The 23,425-nt window shown below is 42.5% G+C and overlaps 2 protein-coding genes across 2 annotated transcripts in view; one reads left to right on the top strand and one right to left on the bottom strand.

Annotated features, from left to right (window-relative positions):
- The window catches only part of LOC137526098 (BAI1-associated protein 3-like), a 279,756-nt gene that overhangs the window by 234,947 nt on the left and 21,384 nt on the right, over positions 1 to 23,425 (top strand). The window lies entirely within an intron of this gene.
- Positions 81 to 22,705, bottom strand: LOC137524546 (uncharacterized). The gene is made up of 5 exons (XM_068244536.1): positions 22,512 to 22,705; positions 17,340 to 17,708; positions 15,830 to 16,211; positions 12,593 to 12,793; positions 81 to 291 (listed from the first exon to the last, which is right to left on the bottom strand). Exons 1-4 carry the CDS (start codon positions 22,555 to 22,557, stop codon positions 12,685 to 12,687), a joined length of 906 nt encoding a protein of 301 aa, XP_068100637.1. The 5' UTR covers positions 22,558 to 22,705; the 3' UTR covers positions 81 to 291; positions 12,593 to 12,684.

The raw sequence follows: 23,425 nt of genomic DNA, 5'->3' as shown, positions 1-23,425 counted from the left end.
GAAAAATATTTATTTATTACAGCTGATACAAATCCTGCAATACATCTGCAGTGTAGCTACTTCCTGCTTTCATGGAAACAGACATATTGTTCATATCCTGGGCTTTCATATTCGCATCTCTGCCGTGGCAGTCAGCTGACAAAGCTGAGGCATCAAATTACAACTTGTGATTAGGCACAGATGAGGGGGAATTAGACAGGCTAAACTCTCTGAATACATACAGGGTGCATGTTTCTACGTTTTCCTTCTGTCCTGTGCAAGAGTTCAGGTCCACTCTCACTATAAAGCGATCTAGTGCATGAAATAAACAAAGGAAAAATAATTCATGAGATAAACATATAATGAGAGATAAATCTTGAGTTAAGTTAAATAAGGAGAGATAAACTGTGAATCAAGTCAGTTAAGGATAGATAAATTATGAGTTACGCTAGAGTGTTCCAAACCAATGTCTAAGTAGCTGTGTAAACATTTTCCTATTTTTTATGTTAAATATCAGAGGCAAAAGCTATTGTGTGTAGATTTTAGTTCGGTTCGGTCTCATTTGCATAGGTGAATCTCTGCAGTTTGACATGCTAACAATAGTGTTATATTGAAGTAGAGTTATATGAAATGCCTCTGATGTCGGTTTTCACATACTATTACAAATGTTTCTGTTGCACATAGGATACATTTCCTCTGCTTTCTGCACACCGCTCAGTCAGAGACAAGCAGCTGCTGAGAGCTTTCTCTCACACACAGGGTTAACAGATGCAGTGTGAGGGAACCCCACTCCTTTCAGGATTTTGGCATCACTGAAGTGTGAAAGGAATTTGATAACAGTTAAGAAAGTGATAAGCCATCAAATGTATACACCTGTACTTAAAAGCACTTCCCAAACAATTCATATCTCAATTTAAAAAAAAATGTTAATCGATAGTGTTCCTTTAAGTCATTTAACCACCCTGGCGTTCTATTAAGATCGCCAGGGCAGCTGCATGAGGGTTTTTTTTAAATAAAAAAAAAACTATTTCATGCAGCCAACTGAAAGTTGGCTGCATGAAAGCCCACTAGATGGCGCTCCGGAGGCGTTCTTCTGATCGCCTCCGGCGGCCAAAAGTAACACGGAAGGCGGCAATGAGCGGCCTTCCGTGTTTTGTTTACTTCGTCGCCATGGCGACGAGCGGAGTGACGTCATGGACGTCAGCCGACGTCCTGACGTCTGCCGCCTCCGATCCAGCCCTTAGCGCTGGCCGGAACTATTTGTTCCGGCTGCGCAGGGCTCAGGCGGCTGGGGGGACCCTCTTTCGCCGCTGCTCGCGGCGGATCGCCGCAGAGCGGCGGCGATCGGGCAGCACACGCGGCTGGCAAAGTGCCGGCTGCGTGTGCTGCTCTTTATTTGATCAAAATCGGCCCAGCAGGGCCTGAGCGGCACCCTCTGGCGGTAATGGACGAGCTGAGCTCGTCCATACCGCTAAGGTGGTTAAAGTGGACTTGAACTCAGATGTTCCTCTCTGCTCTAAAAGTTATGCATTAACATAATCACTTTTAAAGAAAACCATTTCTTTTTTACTGCTGATACAAATCCTGCAATAAATCTGCAGTGTGTCTACTTCATGCTTTCATGGAAACAGACAAAGGGTTTTTACAAATTAGCTGCTCTGCCATGGCAGAGGAGATCCCTGAGCTGACACAAGTGAAAGATCAAATTATAGTGGTGGTGATTAGTCACAGATGAGTGGGAATTAGACAGACTAATCTCTTTTAAGTACATACAGGGTGCATATCTATATGTTTTCTATATATTTTCCTTCTGTCCTGTGCAAGAGTTCAGGTCCACTTTAAAGAGAATCTGTATTGTTAAAATCGCACAAAAGTAAACATACCAGTGCGTTAGGGGACATCTCCTATTCCCCTCTGTCACAATTTCGCCGCTCCTCACCGCATTAAAAGTGGTTAAAAACAGTTTTAAAAAGTTTGTTTATAAACAAACAAAATGGCCACCAAAACAGGAAGTAGGTTGATGTACAGTATGTCCACACATAGAAAATACATCCATACACAAGCAGGCTGTATACAGCCTTCCTTTTGAATCTCAAGAGATCATTGTGTGTTTCTTTCCCCCTTCTGCTCTCATGCACTGAAGTTTCAGGCTGCTCTTTTCTTCCTGCAAACAGCTTTGCCTTTGTCTGTAATTCCTCAGTATGTGAAAGCCCAGCCAGCTCAGAGGATGATTTAGCCAGCTTGTAAAAGATAAGAGAGAAGAGAGAAGCTGCACTAATCTAAATAATACACAGGCAGTGTGCATAGAGGGGCTTGGAAGGGGGAGTTCATAGCAGAACCACAACACTGAAGAACTTGGCAGCCTTCCAGACAGGCTGACAAGTCTGACAGGGGAAAGATACATTGATTTATTACAGAGACAGTGATAGTATAAAGTGCTGCAGTAAGCCAGAACACATTAGAATAGCTTTAGGAACTTGTAGGATGATAAAAAACAGGATGCAATTTTTGTTACGGAGTCTCTTTAAGGAGAGATAAATTGTGAATGAATAGGTAGAGATAATTCAAGAGAAACATTTTCTGAATCAGCCCCCTATTCACATGTACTAACAATGCATATTTAAACAATATCCTGAACTTGGGCTTTAGATAAGGCCAGCTTTGCAAGGGAATGTTTCTCATTCCATGTAAGCAGCAAACCACATGTACAGTAGATAAGAGAATGAGTTTAGATAAACAGCATGTGGCTCTTGTACTATACTTGATGCTGTTATTACTTTGTTGTTTCATGACAGGCTTCTCCTCCCAGTGAGCTTGCAATAAAATTGCTCTTGACAGCTCCTGACAGACCTTTGGGATGGCCTAGTGCTGGGCCCCACTTATCAAATATGGTAATCTCCGCACAAGTGTAGCAGATGGCTTCCAGCCTGCAATGTCTTGGAAGCTTGGTGACACATGTCACACATTTTCATGTTTACTGTTTGACATAAACACTCCGGAATGAGTAAACACAGGAATAGGGCTTTGTCTGCAATGAAACTTCAAAGAGACTAGAAAATAATGAAAACAAATAAACTCTTTTCCGAGCATGGTCTAGATGTTTCCACAAAGTCTTTTTTTTTTTATTTAACTCTATTTTTGTTATTTAGTTTTTTCAAGAATAATCTGCTGGATACCTAAACAATATTAACTGAGAACATAAGCATATTGATTAACTTGGAGATTATTTTGTTCTCTTGCCCCCTTACTCATCTACACCAGTTGTATTGTGGCCAAAAAATTACAGACACCCTCTAATAACGAGTTGGTCCATCTTTTAGCTCTGATCACAGCCAATATTCTTCTTGGCATGGACTCATCAAGATTCTGATACCGTTGCTGAGGAATGTTGGCCCATGCTGACATAATGGCAGCTCTAAATTGGGTCAGATTGGATGGTGACGTTTCCAAGCTTCAAAGTTATTTTTCAACTTCATCCCACAAATGCTCAATAGGATTGAGGTCAAGGAACTGAGCTGGCCATGGTAGCAGGTGAAACTCTGATTAATGTTCCTCAAACCAATTTGAGACCAATCGAGCATGGTGGCAAGAGCCCTCTACAGGAGTCTTTATCGCTTGTTGATTTGGCCATTCTCTAAACACCCAAGATACTGTTGGGTGAGACCATCCTTAGAGTCGTTGTTTTAGTGATGCTAGCACCAGCTCTTCTTGCATCCAAATATAATGATGGTCATTATGGCCAACCAGTTTGATCAGACCAAAGACCATTTCTCCAGAAAGTGAGATCTTTTTCCCACGTGCCCTTGCAAAATGCAGCCTGGCAGTTTATGGCAGCTTTTGGGCAGTGGCTTTTTCTTTACTGACCAACCTTTCAGGTTATGTCAATATGCGACTTATAACAAGACACAGAACATTTATATTGCGCTTTTCTCCTGGCGGACTCAAAGCTCCAGAGCTGCAGCCACTAGGGCGTGCTCTATAGGCAGTAGCACTGTTATGGAATCTTGCCCAAGGTCTCCTACCTCTCCTGTATCAGGGACAGAGCCCTTAACCAGTACACTATCTAGTCACTTATATTACTACAGAAATTACTAATGTATATACTCAAGTATAAGCTGACACTTTGGGTCGAAAAAAGTGGACCAAAAGTCTTGGCTTATGCTCGAGTCACCACCCCTTGAGTGCATATATTATCTATGTCCCCTTAGTGCCGCTGAGTTCCTCCTCGTCCCCCACCTGTGTCCCCCGCCATGTGTTCTGGCTGATTCCAATACAATTTATGTGAGCATGGGGCCGCTTGAATCTTTGTCACACCCCGAATCTCTCCCCCAAGCCAAAGCAGAGCGATATGCGCTTTTGCTGGTGCAGAGTCCGATCGTTATGCATAGTGGTCCCGCACAGTGTTCACTCACTGGACCACGCTGGATGTAGGAGTATCATGTCTATGGCGCACTCTAGTGGCGATTTTACATGCGCCGCTGCAGGACATCATAGACATAAGACTCCTACATCCTGCGTGGTCTGGTGAGTGAACGCTGTGCTGAACCACTATGCATAACGATCGGACTCTGTATTGGTAAGAGCGCATATTGCTCTTCTCTAGCTTGGGGAGAGACTCGGGGGAGAGATCCGGGGGGTGACAAAGATGCACACAAACTGTTTTAGAATCAGCCGGGACACACGGCGGGGGACAAAGGCAGGGATCGAGGAAGCACTCGGGGCACTAAGGGGACATAGATGATATGCACTGCAGCCAGAGATTGGCGGTGCTTACATACATTGTAGCCCGGACATTAATCCACATGCTTTTGAGGATGCCCCCCCCAATCTGGAATGATCGCACAGCACACGACACTTTACTCTACTTCGTTTAATGTTCTCACATGACATGCTGCAGCTCAACACAATAGCACACTGGCTGTGAATCTGTGACAAACAAACTGCTCAGCCACTCCATTCCTCCTCAGTCAGGACAGCAGTGCCACCTCTTTCCTTCTGCTGTGCAAGTCAAACGAAACACTGCTGCTCTCCTGCCTCCCCACTCTTCACTCACTGTCAGACTCCTCACACAGCACAACAAGCTTCTTTTCCCCAATGATTTTTCACCTCGCTCTCCTCTCGCTTCTCCTCCTACTCTGACTGCATGCTGTTAGTGTAAACACAGTACAAACACACTGCCCCTGTAATCTCTGCACCTGATGCAAATGTTTCACCTTGCTTCATGAGAGAAACGGCCCTGCCTGCCCTATATTCTTCCCTACACTGGTTACAACTGCGCCTGGCCCCCGAACCAGAGGGCCCTCCTCAAGGTGCTGCTTTAACTATACAATGGAATTACTTTGGTAATGAAATGCTTTTCAGTGAACAAACTGTTGTCACGCTTCATAATAAATACACCTATGAAACTTTTAGAGCTGGCAATTTTTGAAGGGAAAAAAAAAAAAAAGAATGCAAACTGTATAAATCAACAATGTTCTTATCCATCCATCCATAAATAAATAAATAATGTAGCTTCTCCAAGACGCTTCGTGACTTTTTGCAGAGTACTAGCGTCTTCACTTCTAATGAGCGAAGGAGATTCCTGAGCTTATTAAAGTACCCAGAAATCTCTGTTATCCGGAGAACTAAAACGGCCCTCTGAAGTCGTAATGATTCTTCTAGAACAGAGAATGGGGTTTGGTATAAGCTAGCTGGCTATTCTTTGAATATACTGTGACCTGGATACATGAGAACCTTCTCAGACAGACTAGTGTGCTCGTGATTCAGTGACCAATGCCATGACGGCTAATGGAGCTTGCCTTTAATAATGTTGTAAGATGTAATCTGAAAGCCTATTTTATCGTCAGTTGCGCTAGCAGGTCAATTAGACCCAACGCAGTTTATTCCATTCAAGTTATGACTGAGTGGGCTGGAGGCAGGTTGGGAAGATGTGAGGAAAGTGGACCTAGAGCGTTTCTGTCACCTTTGCCATGACAATAGCAGGCCCCTCAGAGGATCACATCAGCTGAGCATTGTACTTCAGTGTTTGAGTGACTGACCCTCCCAGCCATATCACACATTACAGAGAGGGAATACTGGCCTTCTATACCGTATGCAGCACTGACGTGGACTCACAAGGTTACAACAAATTGGTTGCACAGGGTGCATTGACAGTGCAGCTTGTTATAGTGACATTTCCGGCAGTGGTGTGATGCTAATGAAGCTGAAGACTTCTGTCATACGTAGGTCTGCTAGCTCTGACTTTCTGGAAAACAAATCATTATGTGCATCGCTGTTACTTCTCGGAAAAAAATATGAAAGACAAGCATGGTGTTTTATTTTCACAGTTTTTTTTTTATCAAGGAGTCTATACGTTATGCATAGCTCAAAAAGTGACACTGTCAGAATCTTGATGTAACAAGCCTGCGTAACACGGTATGTTTCCACTCTTGCTTCCTAAAGCAGACTTCTGCTCCTGTTTTTGTTTTATTTTCTTTTTGGGTGCTACCATCTTGCTTGTAATGTCAGCACTGTGTGTAGCAGCGTAACAATAACATGTGAGTACTTACTGTCTCCATGTACAGTGATCACAGCTTGTTCTGATGTAGGGATGGTAAAAATGCCAATTTCCAAATCTCCTGAAATTCTGATTTCTGCCAATGCCTGTTATCGATTCATTTCCAGTTTCCGAGGAGTCTTTTTTTGTTTTTCAATTTTTGCATCCTCTGATCGGCCAAACACTTCTGAGTTGACTCTGCATTCTTTGAGTGGTCCAATGCTTCAGAGTTCTGTGATTGGGCTAAAATTACCGGTAAAATGGCGGTAATGCTGTGTTTCCGCAGAAATCCGATTTCTGAATTCTGATTGGAAATGCTGATTTCCGGTTGGAAATGCGGAAATATAATTTCCATGGAATCCGAATGAGTATCCCTAATCTGATGTAACCGTTCAGGCTAGGTCTGAATGTCAACCGTTGTACCCAGGGCTGGGACAAGGTTCTCCAGCACCAGGGGCAAAGATTCCAAAGTGTACCCCACAAACAATTGTGCCCACCCCAGTATAGGTAGCCAGAGGTGCTCCCAGTATAGGTAGCCCCCCTCCCCAGTATAGCTAGGCCCAGATTTTCCACCAGAATAAGGTAGCCCCCTGTCCAGTATAGATATTCAGATGTGCCCCCAGTATCCCCCCTCCATGAAACAATAATGAGACCCTCCAACCCCCCTTATCTCCATTTTTTATATATGAACTCCTAAAGTTACAATAGTGACCTTATACTTATGTTTGTATCCTGATCATTGTTCACTTCTAGTGGAAGACTGGTATGTCATCCCTTGGCCTCTCACTGTCACCTCTGGGATGGGGTCATGATCTTCCTTCACCAATGATTGGTGGGAAAGTCATGCTTGTCACAGTCACTAACCAACCCTACCCAGTCTATTGATAAGCATCACGGGGTTACAAATATAAACATTTATTTGGTGCGTATGTATGTGTTTGTTGTGTTTGTATGCAGTCACATATCTTATAGAGCAGAGAGGAAGTCCTCAGTTCAGGTTCACTTTAAAGGGATTTTAGAGCAACTGCTAAAGAGGGTGAAGAAGCTATGAAATGGGACTTCAAATTTCCATCAGGTGCTATAGACCTGGGCTCTGGGTCACATGATCAAGAAAAAGCCAACTTGTGTCATGTGATCAAGGGGACTTACTACTACCATTGCTTCTACAGCAACCATCCACCCTTCCATTCTGCATTCTTAAAACAAAATGATTGCCATTTATATCTGTCAGGGCTTCCTGCAGCATTCTTTGCTTTTGATATTTGAAAATGTTCGACAAGATTAGTGGTTAAGAATAAATTAACAACGTGAACAGTAAGTGCTTCCCTGCTGGGGCCCCATAATTGCCAAACTCTACAAGAAAATGATATTGATTATCCAACAAAAAGTGCTTTTTTCCCGCTGCTTTAGAATTATACTCCGGCAATTGTTTATTCTGAAAGCCGGAGAGACGCGCTGCCTGCTGCGACAATAGAAAAATCAGTCTGCATTGTGTCAAGCAGGCAAATTACCTGCTTTTTACACTTACTATTGAAACATTAACAACTTGTACTTAAAACATGTGGCAAAACACTTCATTATAACAAATAAATGTCTGTTAAATTACCTAAAATACAGCCACGTTAAAAAGAACTTGCTAATAATAACTGGAGAGACCGGTGCATTGCAGAAAAGGACAATTTTCATATAGGCTAGGATCACAGTGGACGTTGTGTTCCCTGTAACAGCGGGAACCAAACGCAATGGGTAAGCAGCACCACATGTTATCTGTGCATTGCGTCGTATACAGTGAAGCATTCAGTCAATGAAAAGTATGCTTCACTGTTAAAGGGGAACTTCAGCCTCAGGCTACTTGCACACCAAGACGTTGCGTTAGGTGCTACGTTAAGGTCGCATAACGTGCACCTAACGCAAGGCCTGGTGCTCTTCGATGTGGACGTCAGAGTAAGCCGCGTTGTGCAGCTCACTCTGGCGTCCGTGATGCCATGATGCGTACTCTTGGACGCATGCGGCATCACGTGGTCCCGCCGGCCAATCGCCGCACAGAGCGGCCGCACCAGGAAGTAAACACTGCACGTCACAACGTGCGGTAAATATTAATTAGCCATGTGCCTGGCCGCTCTCCGCTCCTCCCCAACATGACTAAGCATGTGCAAAAAGTCTAACGCGGCTTAAGCCGCTGTAACGCTACAGTATGCTGCACTTTCGGAAGAACGTGCAGCGTTACATGTAACGCAACGTGGGCAGTGTGAACAGCCCACTTGTGTTACATTGCTGTGCGTTGGGGGAGCGTTACAGGCTTCACTAACGTGCGCCTGTAACATCTTAGTGTGTAAGCAGCCTAAACAAACATACTGTCATTAAGTTACATTAGTTATGTTAATTGGAATAGATAGGTTATATAATCTCTTACCCACCCTGTTTTAAAAGAACAGGCAAATGTTTGCCATGGGGGCAGCCATCATTTTGGTTGAAAGGAGGTGACAGGGAGCATAATACACAGTTCCAACTGCCCTGTGTCCTGATTACCCCTCCCAGCTGCACACGCTAGGCTTCAAATGTCAAATTCAAAATGTAAAAAAAAAAATTGCACCAAAACAGCAGAACGAGAACAACAACATCAGAAATCCCATCATGCTTTGCACAGCATCAGGGAAAAATGCCCAGGCAGTTTTCTTCTGTGCAGTTAAAAATGAGGCTTGTATAAGAGAAACAAAGTTCTGATGCTGTGAAACTGTTAAAGAAACACCAAGCCTTTTCAGTTCTAGTGAGTCGATTTTTAGTCTGGAGGTTCACTTTAAGTTGTTTTGCAGTAACGCACTGAATGCAACACACCTGACGCACTGTGAACTATGCATAGGTGGTGCACTGCAGTGTGGCAAGCCGCATTACAAAGAAGCCATTGTATCGCAATGCACCACTGAGTGGTAATAAAATTGATCCCCCTATTTAAGGGTTATACATTGGTACAGGGGAGGTGGTTAAGGGTTAGTCATCAGTAGATCATCAGTAGAGGGAGGGCTAAGGGCTAGGCATCAGTAAAAGTAGGGGTAAGCGTGTTAGAATAGGTCACAGTAGAATACTGGTAAAGATCACCCCCACTGCCCCCCCCCCCCCCCCCCATGGAGTTTTTGCATTTTACTGGCAATTTCTCGGTGTATGTTATTATGTTCCTCGTATTTTCTTGTTGTTCCACATTAACAAGCTCTTCTAGGAACCACAACTGCAACATCCTGCATAGTGGTGTTTGGACTGGCTGAAAACCACACCTCAGGACGGTCCAGATATCCTTACTATCATATCTGAATCCTATTCCCACAACATAGTGTGGAGGAAAAGTGATTGTACACAAACAATTGATGAAATGGATTTGACAGCAAGGATGATCCAGAAAATGTGCTCCTAGCTCAGCTTAAACATTTCTGTGACTGGCTTAAAAACTAGAACATCGGCTTTTTCCTGCCCTAAAAAATGAACGCTTGTTTGGCCTTTGGAACAGCTAGCTCTCAACATGATGATTCTAAAGGTTATGGAGAGGGTCTCTCTAGAGAGGTCAGACACTTCAACTGTACGAAATTAAGTCCTTCTAAACCTGGATTGCTGAACTGTACAAGACCCAGGCATTAGGGACATTGGGGTTGATTCACTAAAGAATGTTAATCTTAACGACGTGTAGATGGTGTATGTTAAGAGCACCCCAAGGTGAGAAGGTGAGAGGGATATGGAGCATGCCATGTTCATTTCCTTTTAACCACTTCAGCCTACAGGCCATTTTACCCTTACCGCCAAGAGCCATTTTCACCTGTCAGCGCTCAATTAATTTGGCCATTATCACTGCTCAGTGGCGTAGCTAAGGAGCTGTGGGCCCCGATGCAAGTTTTACAATGGGGTCCCCCCAAGCATTCTATACATAACAATTGATTAGACGCACCAAAACCTGTCAAGGACAACCACAATTTCAGAGGTGCAAGAAGGGGATGGGGAAGAGTATATTAATGATCACTACTATTCAAAGCATCTATAGAAGTGATTTATTACTAGCACAGGACTAATAGACTGCTAATACTGTAGTTGAGCAAGGGCCCTTTGGGGCCCCTCTGGTCCAAGGGCCCTGATGCGGTCGCTACCTTTGCACCCCCTATTGCTACGCCCCTGTCACTGCTTCTTACACATGAATGATCTATATCTTGGTTTTTTTTTTTCGCCACAAATTAGGCTTTTTGTGGGTGATACTTGTTTTCAGTAATTACTTTATTTTCCATGCATTTTATAGGGAAAAACAAGAAAAAAATGAAGGACATATAGGGCATACAGGAGGAGACATGGGGTACACAGGAGGAAACATAGGTAGACGTGGGGGACACAGGAAGACACCATTTGGGGGAGAACATGTACAAGACGCTCCTGGAATATGGACACACCAGGTTTAGTATATTTTTTTCCCTGGTTTTTGCCATCTAAACCTGGGTGCATCTTATATTTCGGAGCATCTTATACGGCGAAAAATACCTGGCCTGGAACCCACTACAAAGCGCTATCGCTAATCACATTTCTAATGGCGTACGTTAAAAAGGGGCGCTGGGAAAAAAGGGCGCGGGGTTTTAAACGATAAGCATGGATAACGTTTAAAAATGTATTGTACTGTATTTCGTTTAAAATTAATGTTTTATAAAGTTATAAATCATTAAATAATGTGCATTAAATCGGCAATTGTAAAAACGTTAATCTTTCGTTTAAATAGTGAAACGTATAATAACGTTTAAAAAAAAATTACTAAGTAACCCTCCCTGTACCTACCCCTAACCCCTAGACCCCCCTGTTGATGCCTAAACCTAAGACCCCCCCTGTTGGTGCCTAAGTAACCCTCCCTGTACCTACCCCTAACCCCTAGACCCCCCTGTTAGTGCCTAAACCTAAGACCCCCCTGTTGGTGCCTAAACCTAAGACCCCCCTGTTGGTGCCTAAACCTAAGACCCCCTGTTGGTGCCTAAACCTAAGACCCCCCTGTTGGTGCCTAAACCTAAGACCCCCCTGTTGGTGCCTAAACCTAAGACCCCCCTGTTGGTGCCTAAACCTAAGACCCCCCTGTTGGTGCCTAAACCTAAGACCCCCCTGTTGGTGCCTAAACCTAAGACCCCCCTGTTGGTGCCTAAACCTAAGACCCCCCTGTTGGTGCCTAAACCTAAGACCCCCCTGTTGGTGCCTAAACCTAAGACCCCCCTGTTGGTGCCTAAACCTAAGACCCTCCTGTTGGTGCCTAAACCTAAGACCCCCCTGTTGGTGCCTAAACCTAAGACCCCCCTGTGATAAGCATTAATAAAGTTTCAAGAACATATTGTGCGTTTTTTTCGTTTAAAAATAATGTAAAAAAAAAAATTGTACTGTTTTTCGTTTAAAAATAATGTTTGAAAAAATATTGTACTGTTTTTCGTTTAAAAATAATATTAAAAAATGTATAAATCATTAAATAATGTGTAATCATGAGAAGCAGCAATAAAACATTAAGTCTTCGGGCGCCGCTTTTAAAACGTTATTTTTCTCCGGCGCCCTTTTTTCCTATCGGGCGCCCATTAAACGATATTTATTATGGGAGTGAATGTCCACTAGCCTCCTGCGCCCTTTTTTAATGTTACCTTTCTAATGAGTGTTTTGTGGTGATTTTAGTAGAGATTTTAAAAGGTGTAAGCATTTTGCCAGCGTTTGTGTAGCGATTAGCGTTTTTAATTCTGATTAGTCCTTTCAATTAATTTTATTTTTTTTACACTGTGCAGTAATTTAAAAACGCTAGCAAAATCGCTCATTGTAGGTTTTGATGAGCGATTACTCCAGCGTTTATATACTTTACATTGCAGTAATGCTAACACAAAACGCTAAAAATGCTGCATGTCCTGCGCTTGCAATTTTGGTCATCACAATTGCTCCAGTGGAATTTGGCCCCTTCATTAACATTATCTGAGTGTTTAGGGAAATCGCTAGTGTTTTGAAACCCTCTCTGAATGCTCACAAAATCCCTCTAGTGGGTTCCAGCCCTCAGTTGATTTACAAAAGAAAGCACACACAAGCGCACACACACTTCACCTTATTAGATAAAAATAAATTAAACATATAATTTTTTTTTCCTTTTTTCTCCTAGATCAGGATTTCTTTTCTGTTTCGCAACATGCTATTTATTAAGTTTCACGTTCCATGCTGCTATTGTCTAAGATTGTCTCCTCAACTATGTGCCCCTCTTCCATTGCCTTAACCACATCTGTCCTCTTCAGCTGGCAGTACAACATTCTGTGAGGAAGAAGAAAGATAAGTTGTCACCTTGTGTTCAGAAATGATCAAAACAACGTAAACACAGCTAAATAGAAGGTGTGTTCAGTCAGGTGTTGTGTTCTTGGATAAGAGCCAGTTTATTAAATAGCCCACCAGCCTTGAATATCTGTGAAGCACATCGCTAGCAGAGTTTCCCCTCTGAGGTAGCTTGTACAGCACTGTAACCATTGCACCACAGTCTGCTTGTGACACTGCCCTATTTGTTTTTCTAGATGGTACTGGAACAGTGGGAGTCATTGTTTGACAATAAAAGGAGCGGGAGAACTATGCGGAGCAGTCTAAATGGGTCCTGTTTAAGGGTGTCGGGCCGCACGTTATGTGAACTGTAGCAGAAGATTATTATTTTTACTTCATTTTTTAAAATAGGATGCGTCATAATGCCAGGGGTTAAGGTTAGGTGCCTACGCGGGTGTTAAGGTTAGTTGCCCATGGGAGTGGGGTTAAGGCTAGGGACCCACCAGGGGAGGGCTGTGGTTAGGCACCACCGGGGGAAGCATCTGTGTTAGAGAAGAGAGAGGTTAGGTCATAGTAACATTTGAGTAAATATTTCCGATATTTTACTATATGGATGAAGTACTAGAATGTATTGATATTTTACTACCACTATCTGGCGCCCTTTTAAACAGGCGCCTTTTTCAAATGTACGCAGAACTATAATTTCTGCTGGAGTAATTATAGTTCTTACCAATTTTGGTAGAGCAGGGCTGTAATCCTACAAAGCACTAATAACCTGGATATAAATGTATGTTTTTTTTTTTTTTTTTAAAGAAGAGACCACTCAAGTACACAGGGCCGGTTCAAGTAACAATTGGGCCCTAGTGCAAAATTAGCCTGGGGGCCCCCAAACAGACACCCCCGACCAAAAAGCGCTTTTAGAGGCCCTTTGTTGCAGCCAAATTTCCCTCCTGGGCCCCTGAGCTGGCTGCTGACCCTCCCCCAATCACCTCCCAACTTAACAGACTCTGCAGAGTCCCTGGGGAGCAACAGTTAAGATGGGGGAGGGACACCTTGGGGGCCCCTACAGGCTCTGGGGCCCTGGGGCAATTGCCCATTTTTTCCTATGATAGCTCCGGCCCTGCAAGTACACCCCTGTGTGAGCTTCCTGCACTTAGGGGAAAGGACACTGTGCCATATGACAGAGATGATGCACCTATTCCCATAAACTTGTGAAGAAAGCTGAGTCTGCTGGTAGGTGCAGGTCTGGCACCCAGGGCATAGCCAAGATCTGAGCCATGGGGGAGTGTCGCAGATAATGCACAGGAAAAGCAATATCTAACGAAACAAGAAGAAAGAAAGTAAATATTTACCCAGCTTCCATTGGGTAAAGCAAACCTGAAGTGAGGAAACACACTTCAGGTAAGATACTTATGTAGAGGGAAGGCTCTGGATTCCAAAGAGCCTTTCTGGTCCTTGGTCCATCCTATCATTCCAGCGTCGTCCCCCATTGAAGCTCTGCTAGTGGGTGTGTCTTCAGTACTCCTCGGACATTCTTCAGAACTTCAGAAGTACTCACGCCGCCAAGTGCTTCTGAAGACAAGTGCATCCGTACTGTGCATGCATGAGTCCAGGCTTGTGCATGTCTTCAGAAGTATTCAGGGACGCAAGTACTTCAGATGGCTGCCCAATGTCGAAGAAGTATTTGATCTAGCACACAGGTGTCGAACTCCAGGCCTGGAGGGCCAGATCCATGCCAGTGTTTAGGATGGACTGAGAAATGGAGAAATGTATTCTACCTGATAGACCACACCTTTCCTGATTCAGTCCCATCAATTAATTTGAGCTATATCAAAAATGTGTGAAGACCTTGGCCCCCGAAGGACCGGTTTGATATCCCTGATCTAGCATAACTTTAGCGAGAAATGACACTGGAACCATGGGGTGGACCAAGGACAATACCAGTTGCCTGGCTGTCCTGCTGATCACTTTGGCTGAAGTAGTGTCTAAATCACACACCTGAAATAAGCATGCTGCCATTCCAGTCAGACTTCAGTCACCTGATCTGCATGCTTGTTCAGGGTCTATGGCTAAATGTATTAGATGCAGAAGTTGAGTGGGACAGCCAAGCAATCTGCCTTACTTAAAAGGAAATAAAAATGGCAGCCTCCATATAGCTATCAGTTCAGATGTGCTTTAAAATGAAATAGATAGGTCAGTCTCCATATGTCTCTCATATCAGGTTCCCTTGAAACGTATACTGTACGTTGAGCATAACATACAGTAAGTACTAATAATGCACATAATATCTGTAACAAATGTAGCGTGCATAACACGAGTTAGGCTATTTGCGTAATGTGTGTTAGATATTTTGCCTAATACCTGCTAATCTTTACATTCAGGCCCTAATTACACTCAAAGCATTAAGTTGAGTTGCGCTGCGTGCTGTCTCATTTTAGGAAATAGGATGGAACTCAACGCAACTCAACGTAACTCAACACAACGCATTAAGTGTAAATGGGGCCTCAGAGACAAAAATAGGGAAAAAAGGAGTGCACTGCCCAAGTATACTGACTATACTGCACCATCAGCTAATGAAGGCAGCAAGACCTGAAACAGACAACATGATAATGCACATAAAGAAATGGTGGTGTTCACCAATATATAAATGCCACAAAGTGTCACTAAAGTGCACCGTGCAGGAGCTTCTAAGCACATCCAAACGAGCATGCACATTGCACTTTAGTGAACTTTGGTTTTAGTTGGGGTGGGTTTTGTAAGGAGGGATGTTTGATGCACTTTCACAGTTTTGACCACCAATACATTTTGTGAAATATACTATATACTGATGAGCACGACCATTTCTTTATGTGGATAATCTTTACGTTCCTTATCGAGACATGGAAAAGTTTAGGAAATTGGGAACGATGAGTGGTAGCATGCAAACCAATATCCTATGCAAAATGGCACCTTTAATTTTACAATCTCAAGAGATTGCACATGGCCATAAATACGGTACTTCTACATTTATAGTTCTCTGAAAGCACTTAAATGGCTTACCCAAAAATGCATCCGATTATAGAACCCAGTAGCAGCAGAAAAATGACCATTACTGCAGCAATTTTAGCATATTGAATTAAGCCTCTGTCCTTCAGGACCTGGAGAATGTTCATAAACCTCATCGCTTCAGGGCCAAAGTCTTTCTTCCCCAGCTGTTGTGTCTCAGTCTGTAGTTGGTCCTCAGCCATTATTTTGGACAGCTTTCTCTGTCTGTTCAAGATGCCTCTGGACCCTTTGTGTTTCACAGACGTTTGGTCATCAGTCACTTTCTGAAAGGTGTTATTGACTGGAGGGGCATCTGGAGGTTGTATCACATTTGGTGTCTGGTTTTCATAGTCCTGGTCCTTCATGGTGTTTTGGTCAGTAGCCTTCACAGAACATTCTGCGGTGAACACAAGTTACAGGGTAATGTTATAATTAGGAAATCTGGTCAACAAATCTGAGCTAAATTAATTAATAATTGTTTGCTATTAAGTGGTTTGTACATGCTAGCTCATTCCCAAACAATTGGCTACTGAGGATAGCACATCTTGGTGCTATACCTCCATTTACAGCATCACAGATTGTAGTCCCTCTAATCCGGTTACTCCCCATATACACATTTGTGTGCCTCTGAGGAAGCGGCTTTTGGCCGGGAAACACGTGTCAGGCATTTCTGGTTCTGTGATTGGATCTTTTGTAACTCAGCCACATTTACATGACTGCAATTAAGGAGATTGATATTGATGAAGAATAAAGACTGATGTTGTTCCTTTAACACCCCATCTGTTAGTTTTGTATATATCTAGTGTGTATTATGGGGTGGAATTATATTGACACATTTTATCTCCATGTATTGATTTATACTTAAATGCTCATAACAAATATTTTTAAATGTTCACAATTTAACCCCGATGTTCTTACACTTATAATATCGCTTAGCTGTTTAAACACATCAGATCTTCAGTCACCAGCTCACCAACATAAAAAAACAGTCTTTTTCACAGCCTTTCCAAGCACTGTGTGCAGTTATGTGCTACAGTTTAATTTAACTTGAACCTGCGTCTAAATGTTTATGGACTGAGACTCGGGTCTGAATCACAAATTGTGCCCATTGGTTCTAACTGCACTAAGTCATGTGATGTTGCTGACAGGATAAGTGAGCACTGGTCTAGTGGCAGTTGGCCAATGGTAGCAACTTAGTGAAGGAGGAAAGGAGGGGCACAATTCATGACATAGACCAGAGTATCACATCATAAATGTGTGGACACAGGTTCAGTTTAAACCAGATAAAGGTAAAAAGGCTATCATCAGGAAAATCCTATCTTCAACAAATGACTGCACTTCATTTAAAAGGTGAGAAGTGTTTAGAAGTGTTTTGAGGTAACCCAGTCAGTGGTTCTGGCAAAAGCTAGAATGGACATTTTTCCAGCCTGGGCCTGGCTTCATGGATTAACAGGAAACAATTATATAAATGACATTGAAAAAGAATGGGCAAGTTATAATACTCTCAGTACAGTGTTAGACTTACCAGTGATGTGAATGGAGACGGTTGGAACAGGATTGTACTGAATGCCATTAACAGCCAGGTGTAGCTCGTATTTTCCGCTGTCTTCAGGTTTGGCTTGATCAATCACCATATTGCAGAATCCTTTGCGCACACGATATGGGAACACGCCTGCCCTCTGGTTTGGGTGTTCCAGACGCAGCATTGTGGTGTCTATCAGGCGTACGATTGGTGTGTACACACCGCCTTCTTCTGGGGTCATGCCCCACTCCAAATCAATCCTGTCATCCTTCAAGGGTTTGTCCACAAAGAACATGCAAGGAATCATTACACGGGATCCCTTCTCCACATACACATCCTCCATATTAATATGGATATCTGTGATTACTACACCTGGAAAGATGAGAGAATACCAGTACTTTTAGTTTATTATGTGTCAAGCCTAAATCAAGGATCATTTTTATACTAGTTATGGATAGCGTGTAAAGAGGGTGTATCATCATAGCTAACAACTGTCCCTCTTTCGGAGGGACAGGCCCTCTTTGAGAACCAAATCCCCCTATCCTTTTTACTTCCCCATTTGTCTTTCTTTCAAGACTGACATACAGATCTGTATACATAAATGTATTTTTCTACTGAAAGTGTGTTTAACTGACTCTCAAAAAGTTGGGAGTTATGATATAATGCCTTTAGATTTTCATTGTGGTTTGTGTCTGAGTTATTTTCTGCTCTTCCTGTCCTCCTCACAGGAAGTAGATGGTACAAGAAACAGCAACAAATGAGGCCTTTTTTTAACTGCAGAGGATGATCAATCAAGTTGTTATTGCTTTCACTTATTTCCTGTCCCTAGGAGCACCATGCGTTTTTATGGGTCTTTTTGTAAAAAGTTGTTCATTAAATAAGTTTATTCAAATGTTCTCCCCTATTTTTGAAATCTGCCACTTTTATGACGCCATATTTATGAAATAGTTTTATTCCTCGTAACCTGGAACTGCCAGTCATACACAGTGCAACTCACAGCAATCCCAATGTAATATCTGAGGCAGCATTTGGGGTCATGTAGGGCATACATGTAAAAATGCAGTGGTAATTTGGACGTCGAGTGTAGCAGACTGCAGAATATTGCTAAAAACACCAATATTCTACTATTGGGCAATATGTTATATGATAGTTGAATATCTGTAATTTTACTGATGTTTTACTATTGCTAAACCTAACCCTAGTCTCACATTGAGGCCTAACGCTAACCAATCCCTCCCTCCCCATGCCACACTATCCACTCAGGGGCATAACTAGAGGGGAGCAGCCCCTGCAATCAGGGGGGGGGCCCAACTACTAACCTTCCACGGAGATGGATTAAGATGTAACAGCACTCTAGGCAAGGAAGTAGATGTGGCGCCCCCTTGTGGTACTTTTGGTAAGCTGAAGTGGGAAGAGGTTGATGAAGGTGGCAGGTGGTGTTCCTTGACATCCACTAGGCCATAAGCACCTGCCTAGGATGCCTGGTGGATGATCTTCCTCCGATACAGGGACTATACTTCAGATCTGGTGTTTTTGTGGCTACACTTGTTAGGGTGTGAAGATCATGATGGCCACACTTGTTTTATGACCTTTGTAAGATGGGCCACAAGGCCATGAATGGCACCATGTGGAGGCAAGGGAAGATGTGTAAACATTGGGGGGGCTCCATCACAGTTTTGTTGAGAGGTGCATGAATTGTAGTTAAGCCACTGTATCCGCTGATACCTGCACCACCTTTCCTGTTAAAAACCCCTTGCCAATATATGCAGCACCTAAAAATAGTAATGATTGGGCAACCTTATGCATCCAAATTACTCCGTGGGCACTGCAATAGCTGCAACAATTCACATTGCAGCGTGTATTTTACTGGAGTGCCGCAGGTACCCAAATTACCTGTTTCATATACAGGGCTCCTCCTTCAATGCAAATGCCAATCAATATTTGGTTAAAAACACCAGAGAAAGGTGCATTCTTGTACAGCCATGTGTACACTTGGCTAGCAGTTGTATCATCATGGACGGTTATCCAATAGCTGAAACAGGCAGACAGCTTCACATATGTGAGGTTACCTCTCTCTGTGTGTCTTCATAATAAATGTTTATTGCTAATTGCCTAGAACATGTTGTACATTATACAGTATTTCAGCTGTCCCATTTTTGGGAGGGACAATTCCCTCTTTGGAAGCTAAATCCCTCTGTCCCTCTTTCTTCCTCATTTGTCCCTCTTTCAGGACTGATCTACAGATCTGTATAAATATAACTATATTTCTACTGAGAAATGTGTTTAACTGACTCTGAACATTATTGCCATCATTTCAATTGATATATTTATTTGCAGATATTAAAATGAAGGAAAACTACTGATGATAGAAAGGACAAGTGTAGTTTGATAAAACTACATCTTTTGCTTCTGAATTCTTTATAATATGCCTGACGAGGGATGTGGTGGAGTAGTGTCCCTCTTTCTTATCTCATACCTTCCAATTTTTTGAGATGAGAAAGAGGGACACTTATGCCACACCCTTGCCACACCCCTAGTCACTCCCTTGCCACACCCCTAGTCACTAATACCATAAAATGTTATTAGAAAAAAAGACATTTTAACATTTGAATATAAGAAAAATATTAATTTAAAGGATAGGAATAAAGTTCAGAGTCAACTAAACATATATATTTTTTTTTATTGAAAAATACATATATTTACCCAGATCTGTATATCAGTCCTGTAAGAGGGACTCATAAGGAATAAAGTGGGACAGAGGGATTTGGTTCCCAAGGAGTGACTGTCCTTCTGAAAAAGGGACAGTTGAGAACCACGTTACAGTGCTGCCCATAATTATTCATACCCCTGGCAAATTTTGACTTAACCACTTCACAACTGAGGGGTTTTACCCCTTGACCACCAGAGCAATTTTCACCTTTCAGCGCTCCTTCCATTCATTCGTCTATAACTTTATCATTACTTATCACAATGAAATGAACTATATCTTGTTTTTTTTGCCACCAATTAGGCTTTCTTTAGGTGGGACATTATGCCAAAAAAAAAATTGGGGAGTGTGGGAGGTAAGGAGTTAATTTTGTGTGTAAAACTAATTTACTTGGAAGTGAAAAATGCTTTAGGGTGTAGTTTTACAGTAACATTTTGTTTATGCGACGCAGGAAGTACAAAGAGGCTGGGAACTTTTTTTTTTTTTTCACAATGATCGCGCTGCTTATCGGAGAAGCATCGGATCATTGCGTCGCTTAGATCAATGAACGGGAATGGATTTTCCCGTTCATTGATCTCCGGGCAAGCGGCCAACGGCGTGTTTACGAGCGGGAGTGCGCGCTAGAGCGAGCGGGAGCGCGGGCAGCGGCAGGAGCGCGGAAAGTATGCATTTCTCCGTCCCTGGTGGTGAAAGGATGGAAAAAGAGACAGAGAAATGCGTACGCGTGGGGGTAAAGTGGTTAAAGTTACTTTTATTCAACCAGCAAGTAATTTTGTGACGGGAAATGACATAGATGTCTCCCAAAAGATAATAAGATGTACAAGAGGCATTATTGTGGAAAAAAGGAACATTTCTCAGTTTTTATTTACATTTGAGCAAAACCTGTCCAGTCCAAAATTATTCATACCCTTCCCAAACTGTCACAGTTTGTGGGAAAATCCAAAGTTCTATACCATTCCAAAATAGTCCAAGCTGTTCTAAAGCATCCTAATTACCCTGATTAATTGGGAACAGCTGTTTTAATCAACACAACAGGTGAAAATCTGCAGCTCTCTGCAGTTGGTTTGTGTACAATCATGGCTAAGACAAAGGAGCTCAGTGAGGACCTGTGGCTGCGTGTTGTGGCTGCTCACAAGTCAGTAAAGGGCTACAAGGCCATTTCTAAATGTTTTCAAGTTCCAGTGACTACAGTGCAAAGTATTATTAAAAATACAAGATGTTCCGCACTGTATAAAATCTCAGGACGTGGTCGGAATCTCAGGACGTGATCACAACCAAGACCATCCTGTTGAATCTGGGCTCTGCTGGTGGCAACATCTCAAGGCAGACAATCAAATGGACACTGCACACAGCTAGGTTCCACGGACCAAGGAGGATGCCACTTCTCTAGATAAGGCACACAAAAGCTCGCTTGGCCTTTGCAAATGCTCATCAGGACAAAGAAGAAGACTTCTGGTCTTCTGTGTTATGGTCAGATGAAACAAAAATTGAATTGTTTGGTCACAATTATGTTTCCTTCATTTGACATAAAAAAGGAGAAGCCTTCAACCCAAAGAACAACATCCCACCGTCAAACATGGTGGTGGTACCCTAATTATTTGGGGGTGTTTTTCAGCCAATGGACCAGGGAACCTAATCACAGTAAACAGAACCATAACAAAAGAGCAATACATGTGGATTCTCAACGACAACATCAGGCAGTCTTCAGAGAAACTTGGCCTTGGGCACCAGTGGACATTTCAGCATGACAATGACCCAAAACACAGAGCAAAAGTGTTGAAGAAATGGTTAGTGGACAACAACATTAACATTTTAGAGTGGCCCATCCAGAGTCCTGACTTAAATCCAATTGAGAATCTGTGGTCGGAGCTAAAGATCAGGGTGATGGCAAGAAGACCCTCCAACTTGAAAGATTTGGAGCTCATTGCTAAAGATGAATGTTCAAAAATACCTGAGGAGACATGCAAAAAGCTGGTCTACAATTATAGGAAGCGATTGATTGCTGTAATAGCCAATAAAGGCTTTTCTATTGATTATTGAGAAGGGTATGAATAATTTTGGACTGGACACTTTTTGCTCAAATGTAAATAAAAGCAGATAATTTTTTTCCCCCACAATAATGCCTCTTGTACATTGTCTTCTTATCTTTTGGGAGACAACTATGTCATTTCCCGTCAAAAAATTACTTGCTGGATGAATAAAAGTAACTTTTTAAGTCAAAATTTGCCAGTTGTATTAATACCGTAATTATGGGCAGCACTGTATCTCAACATGTGGGGAAGTATGTATTTGGATCTTAAGTATCGGCAGTCACAACCTCCCTGGCCTTACATCCCCTCATAACAGATCCCATATACACTAGTAAGTGCGGAACCCAACTATTATCTTTGCTCAGTATAGAAGATGGCTGCCCTGCTACGACTAGCACACCCACTCTACAATATATAACATTAATCACACACACTTACCAGATGAAATGGGCAAAAACAGCAGAAAAAGTAGCAAAGAAATCATGCCGCAGAGAAGCAGGCAAAGCAGGTCAGAGATAGTTGGCAATATACAGATTTGTGTAACTAGCAATACATCGCAGAATAGTGCTACTGCTGGCTGCTGGGCTTACAGCATCATCCTCATGAAACCATACTGGCTTTATGGCTTATCAGAAAGCTTTTTCTGCTGTATCCTAGCAACCTCCCAGCTGTCTTACAGAGGAGCTGTTAGGTATAAGGTCTCAGAGAAAAAAAACACATATATCAGTAGCTAAAGATTGGCTGTACTTACATTACATATGCATTTCACTGTCCACGTTTGGATTTCACAGAATTTTTATATAGTATTTGCAGAGATTGATGCTCCTGACAGCTCATGGCAGGTTCCATGTTTGTCTGTCTCCTATGAAGCCAAATGTGTCGTCATGTCCTCCCTGCTTCCTGATGATTCGACTTAGAAAAAAGACAACACTACTGTGCAGTGAATATTAATTAGCCATGTGGCTAGGAACAATAGCGGACTTATGCAGTATACTCTGCCCGGAGATTTTTCAGTGCTGTGAGCTGGACTGCGTTACAAGCTGTTGTAACATGAGCCTGTAACTTCTCACTAGCAGCAGAGGGGAGGACCCAAGGTGGGAAGAAGCAGCCCCAGAATGCTTTGCAGTATGGTATGCGGCCTCTCGGACTCTTAAGAGCTTGGGAATAACAGCCTTGCTGTTCAGCACACATCAAAAGTAAGGGTGGCCATATTAGATTAGATAATTTAGTTCGATTATTCCGTTAGATCGAATATAAAGATTTTTTCAGCATGTCCAATCTGATTTTTCTCGAAAAAACGGGATAATCGTTCGAATTTCTTGATTGAAAAAAAAAATATTTTTAACTTTCAT

Source organism: Hyperolius riggenbachi, chromosome 7 (assembly GCF_040937935.1).
Source record: "Hyperolius riggenbachi isolate aHypRig1 chromosome 7, aHypRig1.pri, whole genome shotgun sequence".
Taxonomy (NCBI): Eukaryota; Metazoa; Chordata; class Amphibia; order Anura; family Hyperoliidae; genus Hyperolius; species Hyperolius riggenbachi.
The sequence above is the reverse complement of the archived record's forward strand: the minus strand, read 5'-3'. Positions and strand labels throughout refer to the sequence as shown.